Genomic DNA, 7,500 nt, shown 5'->3' with positions numbered 1-7,500 from the left:
GATAGCACAATTTTTAATGGGACAGGCCCGAGGGATAGAGTGCAAAGAGACACAGAATTGTCTCCTCCCCGTCTGTGCGCGAAGGTTGAGTATAACAAAAGATCGATCGATCAAAAGCAACGACAGTTGCGCTGTTTCAACAACTGCAATAAACAGGGCATCCAAAAGAAATTGTGTAGGGTTAATATTGTGGAATGTGTAAGAGTACTGATCATTATTGGCAGTGTTGTCCGTCTCAGATACGGAGAGATGCGAGGCCTACCCCTTAAGGTTCTGGTAATTATAATGTGAGAACTTCCCAGGCAGGCCAAACCAGAGGGCAAAGGAATCGGCGAAATTTTTGGAAGCCCGATCAACAAAAAGGGTACAGGTGATTGGTAAATGCCATTGTGGTCTCGTTGGGGACGCCCCAGAGCCCAGGCCTATAGTCTATGGAACAGTAGGGGATGTGGATATCCCCGATAATTTATTTTAGACTCGGGGGCATCAGTAAATTTAATGGACTATAATTGTATCAATCCATGTTTTCCAATTACCCTTTGCAACCCTCAACGGAGACGGTGTGTGATGTGCAAGCCCATAGATTAAATACCCTGGGTTGTGTTCAAATACAGTTTACTCTCGGTGACAGAGTGTTAACAGAACTATTTTTGGTAATGAAAGGAATTGCGTTGGCAACAGACTTTTGCTGGGTCATCCTGCTTGTAGAAGACACAAGATTTCGATCCATGTGGGTGTTAATGGGATAACAGTCGGGACTACCAGGTATTTTTCTGCCCTATGAGGACGTGAATAGAATGGAGGACATGGAGGTTATTAAAAGAGGAGGTGTGCTCGGTGATATTAATGGCGGTGATACGAGTGTTATGGAGAAAGGTATTGTTAAAAACCCACGTTGCTGATATGGGAAATGGTCCGGGAGTTCTCTCAGAGTTCACATGATAAGAATGGTGGTGATGATACTTTGGATGGTGATGTTGATATTAATATTATATTGATGTTATTTCTGATACTAACAATGCTGGGGGTGATACTGAGGGTGGTAATGTGTAGGGCAGGGCTGGAAAGGTGAGGTACTAACCACAAATATAGAGGTATTTTATCCGAAGATATTATGTTACTACAGGGTTCGAAGACTATGGTAAAAGTTAAATTGAAGGAAATGAGAAAACCCACAGATGTGTGTGTTATTGAAAATAGTGAAAAGCTTAGAGGGGTTGTTAGCATGGCATCGGTGAATTAGTGTATCCAAGGATGGGTTTACAGGGTTAGAGTTGCTAAACTGTAATGGATACAGTTAGGAGATTACCAGAAGAATACATATATATTGGATTTCCAAGATTGGAGTTGTGATAGTGGTTCAGTAGCTATCGTAGAGGGGAAACCTGAGTTTTCGGAGGCAGAAATGCAATCAACGTAAACAAATATTTAAAGAACATTAGCTCTGGGCTGGAGGTGCTACATCAAGAGGATGCTACATCAAGAGGAAAACTGTTCTCCCCCTACAGTTGTCCCCTTGGTGTAACACCTCTGGCCAAAGAATTGACCATTTTCCCAAAATGCTTCTGAAGAAGCTTGGTAACTAGCTCTTGGGCAACCAGTTTCTGGGCTGGAAGTGCTACATCAAGAGGAGGAAAAACTGTTCCTCCGCTACTGTTGTCCCCTTGGTGTAACACCTCTGGCCAAAGAGTTGACAATTTGCCCGAAAATTCTTCTGGAGAAGCAAGGTAACTAGCTCTTGGGCAACCAGCTCTGAGCTGGAAGTGCTACATCAGAGGGAAACTAACTGTTCCCCAACAGTTGTCCCTTGGTGTAACACCTCTGCCCAAAGAGTTGACATTTGCCCAAAAATTCTTCTGGAGAAGCAAGGTAACTAGCTCTTGGGCAACCAGCTGAGCTGGAAGTGCTACATCCCCCAGAGGGAAAAAACTGTTCCTCCAACAACACCTCTGGCCAAAGAGTTGAACATTTTGCCCAAAAATGCTTCTGGAGAAGCTGGTAAACTAGCTCTTGGGCAATCAGCTTTTGGCTGGAAAGTGCTACACCAAGAGGAAAACTGTTTCCCCAGCAGTTGTCTTGGTGTAACATTTCTGGGCAAAGAGTTGACCATTTTCCCAAAAATGCTTCTAGAGAAGTGTGGTAACTAGCTCTTGGGCAACCAGCTCTGGGGCGGTGGAAGTGCTACATCAAGAGGAAAACTGTTCCCCAACCCCCCAACAGTTGTACCACCCCTTGGTTGTAACACCTCTGGCCAAAGAGTTGACCATTGCCCAAAAGTTCTTGGCTTGGAGAAGCATGGTAACTTGCTCTCGGGCAGCCAGCTCTGGGCTAGAAGTGCTTAAACCAAGGGGACAACTGTTGGGGGGACGGGTTTTTTGGGACAGTTTTTCCTCTTGACGTAGCACTTCCAGCCCAGAGCTGGTTGCCCAAGAGCTAGTTACCATGCTTCTCCAAAAGTATTTCTGGCAAATTAAAAAATCAACTCTCTTTTGGCCAGAGGTGTATCATCAATTGGTCATCTGTTCCCCCAAACAGTTGTCCCCTTGGGCCAAATGGTCAACTTTTTGGTCAGAGGTGTTACACCAAGGGGACAACTGTTGGGGGAACAGTTTTCCTCTTGATGTAGCACTTCCAGCCCATAGCTGGTTGCCCAAGAGCTAGTTACCATTGCTTCTCCAGAAGCATTTTTTGGGGAAACATGGTAGCTAACTCTTGGGCAACCAGCTCTGGGCTGGAAGTGCTGCATCAAGAGGTCAACTGTTTCCCCCAACAGTTGTCCCTTGTTATAACACCTCTGGCCAAAGAGTTGACCATTTGCCCAAAAATGCTTCTGGAGAAGCAAGGTAATTAGCTCTTGGGCAACCAGCTCTGGGCTGGAAGTGCTACATCAAGAGGAAAACTGTTCCCCCCAACAGTTGTCCCCATGGTGTAAACACCTCTGGCCAAAGAGTTGACCATTTGCCCAAAAATGCTTCTGGAGAAGCAAGGTAATTTGCTCTTGGGCAACCAGTCTGGGCTGGAAGTGCTACATCAAGAGGAAAAAACTGTTCCCCCCAAACAGTTGTCCCCATGGTGTAAACCTCTGGCCAAAGGAGTTGACCACCATTTGCCCCAAAAAATGCTTCTGGAGAAGCAAGGTAATTAGCTCTTGGGCAACCAGCTCTGGGCTGGAAGTGCTACATCAGAGGAAAACTGTTCCCCCCACAGTTTGTCCCCATGGTGTAACCACCTCGGCCAAAGAGTTGACAAATTTGCCCAAAAATGCTTTCTGGAGAGCAAGGTTTTAATTAGCTCTTGGGCAACAGCTCTGGGCTGGAAGTGCTACATCAAGAGGTCACTGTTCCCCCTACAGTTGTCCCCTTGGTGTAACACCTCTGACCAAAAAGTTGACCATTGCCCAAGGGGACAACTGTTTTGGGGGAACAGAATGACCCATTCATGATACACCTCTGCCAAAGAGTTGATCATTTGCCCAGAAATGGATATGGAGAAGCATGGTAACTTGCTCTCGGGCAGCCAGCTCTGGGCTAGAAGTGTTTAAACCAAGAGGACAACTGTTGGAGGGAACAGTTTTCCTCTTGATGTAGCACTTCCAGCCCAGAGCTGGTTGCCCCTAAGAGCTAGTTACCATGCTCTCCAGAAGCATTGGGCAAAATGGTCAACCTCTTGGCCAGAGGTGTTACACAAAGGGGACAACTGTTGGGGGGAACAGTTTTTTCCTCTTGAGTAGCACTTCCAGCCCATAGCTGGTTGCCCAAGAGCTAGTCCATGCTTCTCAGAAGGGCATTTTTGGGCCATGGTCCCAACTCTTTGCCAGACTGGTTACACCAAGGGGAACTGTAGGGGGGAACGTTGACCTCTGATGTTACATTCCAGCCCAGCTGGTTGCCCAAGAGCTAATTACCTTGCTTCTCCAGAGCATTTTTGGGGCCCAAAGGTCAACTCTTTGGTCAGAGGTGTTACCACCAAGGGGACAAACTCTGGGGGAACAGTTGACCTCTTGATGTAGCACTTCCAGCCCAGAGCTGGTTGCCCAAGAGCTAATTACTTGCTTCTCCAGAAGCATTTTTGGGCAAATTGTCAACTCTTTGGCCAGAGGTGTTACACCATGGGGACAACTGTTGGGGGGAACAGTTTTCCTCTTGATGTAGCACTTCCAGCCCAGAGCTGGTTGCCCAAGAGTTAGCTACCCTGCTTCTTCAGAAGCATTTTTGTGCATTTGTCAACCATCCATTCTTAGTACCTGCCGATATTTTTTGGGAGAGCTATGACCATCATATTTCCATATCTCGCTCTACATTTTCCTCGGAGTTGTATTCTCCATTTCCCTTGTTTTCCTCTTAAGGAATAGAGACGGAGGTAATGCTGATCTGATTCGTGGATCCTTGAGCCAATCACTGCATTCCCCTCATGAAAGCCTCTCACGGTGGGGACTTTGGCACGGACCTGCTCAGCCATCTTTTCTTTCCGTCACTTAATTGCTAATTCTTTCGTAGCTTGGGGAATTATTCATTTTCTTTAGGAAGCAGTCCCTTCTCTTTTCTCATCTCCTGTCCTTCATGTTCTCTTTCCTTTGGAGACTTAGTGCAACGCTCCCCAGTTACCTTGTATTTTTGCTCCCTTCGAGGACCTGTTTCCAAAGTAGTTGCTGTCCTTTTTTTAATGTTCTTATTTCGCTCAGCAATCTTCTATATTTTGCTGTGCCTCTGTATTCCTTTTCATTATTGGCTCCTTCTTCTTGACCCTTCTTGGCTGTACTGTCAGAGTCCCTCTCCTTCTCCTCCTCCTCCACCCGGGGTGAGATTCCGGGTGCCTCTTCATTGGGACTGGCAGTTTGGACCTTCCCTCAGGGCCAGTATTCTGTCCAATTCTACACGAGATAAGGCCAGAGAGCTCTCCAGTTGCTCCTTTTCCTCCTCCAGTCTTGCTATTTCTTCTTTCAGGGCAACCATTTCTGCTTTCATGTCTAAACCTTGTCTCTCCTGATTCTGCATCCTCATCAACGAGGTCTCTAAGTGGTGTTCTAAATTTGCTACAGTGTTTTCCAGAAGCACCACTTTTCTGTTTTCTTCCATTTTTTCTTTCTCAAGGAAATCGATCTTCCTCTCCTTTTCATCGTTTCCATTCTGGAGACGATTCATTTCTTCCTCAAGGAGAACAATCTTTATCTCTTTTTCCTTGTTTCCATTCTCGAGATGTTTTACTTCTTCCCTGAGAACGCTTTGCTGTTCTTCCAATTCTCTCTTCAATTTCTTAATGTCCTTCTTAGCTTCTCTAAGGTAGACATTTTTGTCCTTCATCGCCTTCAACAAACGAGAACACTTGCTCTCGAGAGCCTCAATCTCTTTCTTTTGTCCATCTTCCAGATCTTGGACATTCTTGTCTTGGAGGCGATCCAGTTCCTTCTCAAGGAGATCGATTTTCCTTTCCTTTTCATCGTTTCCTATTTGGAGACGATTCATTTCTTCCTTGAGATCGTCAATCTTCCTCTCCTTTTCATCGCTTCCTATTTGGAGATGATTCATTTCTTCCTTAAAGTTGTCAATTTTCCTCTCCTTTTCATCGTTTCCATTCTGGAGACGATTCATTTCTTCCTCAAGAAGGACTATCTTTATCTCTTTTTCCTTGTTTCCAATCTCGAGATCTTTTACTTCTTCCCTGAGAACGCTTTGCTGTTCTTCCATTTCTCTCTTCAATCTCTTAATGTCCTTCTTAGCTTCTCTAAGGTAGACATTTTTGTCCTTCATCGCCTTCAACAAACGAGAACACTTGCTCTCGAGAGCCTCAATCTCTTTCTTTTGTCCATCTTCCAGATCTTGGACATTCTTGTCTTGGAGGCGATCCAGTTCCTTCTCAAGGAGATCGATTTTCCTTTCCTTTTCATCGTTTCCTATTTGGAGACGATTCATTTCTTCCTTGAGATCGTCAATCTTCCTCTCCTTTTCATCGCTTCCTATTTGGAGATGATTCATTTCTTCCTTAAAGTTGTCAATTTTCCTCTCCTTTTCATCGTTTCCATTCTGGAGACGATTCATTTCTTCCTCAAGAAGGACTATCTTTATCTCTTTTTCCTTGTTTCCAATCTCGAGATCTTTTACTTCTTCCCTGAGAACGCTTTGCTGTTCTTCCATTTCTCTCTTCAATTTCTTAATGTCCTTCTTAGCTTCTCTAAGGTAGACATTTTTGTCCTTCATCGCCTTCACAACGAGAACACTTGCTCTCGAGAGCCTCAATCTCTTTCTTTTGTCCATCTTCCAGATCTTGGACATTCTTGTCTTGGAGGCGATCCAGTTCCTTCTCAAGGAGATCGATTTTCCTTTCCTTTTCATCTTTTCCTATTGGAGACGATTCATTTTCTTCCTTGAGATCGTCAATCTTCCTCTCCTTTTCATCGCTTCCTATTTGGAGATGATTCATTTCTTCCTTAAAGTTGTCAATTTTCCTCTCCTTTTCATCGTTTCCATTCTGGAGACGATTCATTTCTTCCTCAAGAAGGACTATCTTTATCTCTTTTTCCTTGTTTCCAATCTCGAGATCTTTTTTACTTCTTCCCTGAGAACGCTTTGCTGTCTTCCATTCTCTCTTCAATCTCTTAATGTCCTTCTTAGCTTCTCTAAGGTAGACATTTTGTCCTTTCATCGCCTTCAACAACGAGAACACTTGCTCTCGAGAGCCTCAATCTCTTTCTTTTGTCCCTCTTTCAGATATTGGACATTCTTGTCTTGGAGGCGATCCAGTTCCTTCTCAAGGAGATCGATTTTCCTTTCCTTTTCATCGTTTCCTATTTGGAGACGATTCATTTCTTCCTTGAGGTCGTCAATCTTCCTCTCCTTTTCATCGTTTCCATTCTGGAGACGATTCATTTCTTCCTCAAGGAGAACAATCTTTATTCTTTTTCCTTGTTTTCCATTCTCGAGATGTTTTACTTCCCCTCCCTGAGAACGCTTTTGCTGTTCTTCCATTCTCTCTTCAATTCTTATGTCCTTCTTAGCTTCTGGAAGGTAGACATTTTTGTCCTTCATTGCCTTCAACAAACGAGAACACTTGCTCTCGAGAGCCTCAATCTCTTTCTTTTGTCCCTCTTCCAGATCTCGGACATTCTTTGTCTTGGAGGCGATCCAGTTCCTTCTCAAGGAGATCGATCTTCATCTCCCTTTCGTTGTTGCAGTCTTGGAGACGACTCAGTTCTTCCATGAGACCGCTTTGCCGGTCTTCCATGTCTCTCTTTACTTTCTGATTGTCGTCAGACAAGATCTGCGCCTCCCTCTTCATACCACGAATTGTCTCTTCATATTGCTCGTGTTCGTGTTCTTGCTGCCTCCTTAATCGATGTTCTCCCTGGGCGAGTTTTGCCGTCTCCTTTTTCAGACCAAGAACCAACTCGTAGAGGTCATTTCTCCCGCTGTGCTGCAGGAGGGACGGCCTGGGGAAATCGGTGTGCTCTGGAGCGGTTATGATCTGTGCCATGATATCCAAAAAATCTTTGTCATCGTCCGTCTG

The 7,500-nt window shown here is 44.8% G+C and overlaps 1 protein-coding gene across 1 annotated transcript; it reads right to left on the bottom strand.

Annotated features, from left to right (window-relative positions):
* Positions 1–4,817: 4,817 nt before the first annotated feature.
* LOC135195827 (repetitive organellar protein-like) lies at positions 4,818–6,131 on the bottom strand. Its single transcript, XM_064222331.1, has one exon. The coding sequence runs from the start codon at positions 6,129–6,131 to the stop codon at positions 4,818–4,820; it is 1,314 nt and encodes a 437-aa protein (XP_064078401.1).
* Between the last annotated feature and the right edge of the window lie 1,369 nt (positions 6,132–7,500).

Source organism: Macrobrachium nipponense, chromosome 23, assembly GCF_015104395.2.
Source record: "Macrobrachium nipponense isolate FS-2020 chromosome 23, ASM1510439v2, whole genome shotgun sequence".
NCBI classification, from domain to species: domain Eukaryota; kingdom Metazoa; phylum Arthropoda; class Malacostraca; order Decapoda; family Palaemonidae; genus Macrobrachium; species Macrobrachium nipponense.
Note: the sequence above shows the minus strand (reverse complement) of the source record. Positions and strands in the feature narration are given on the sequence as shown.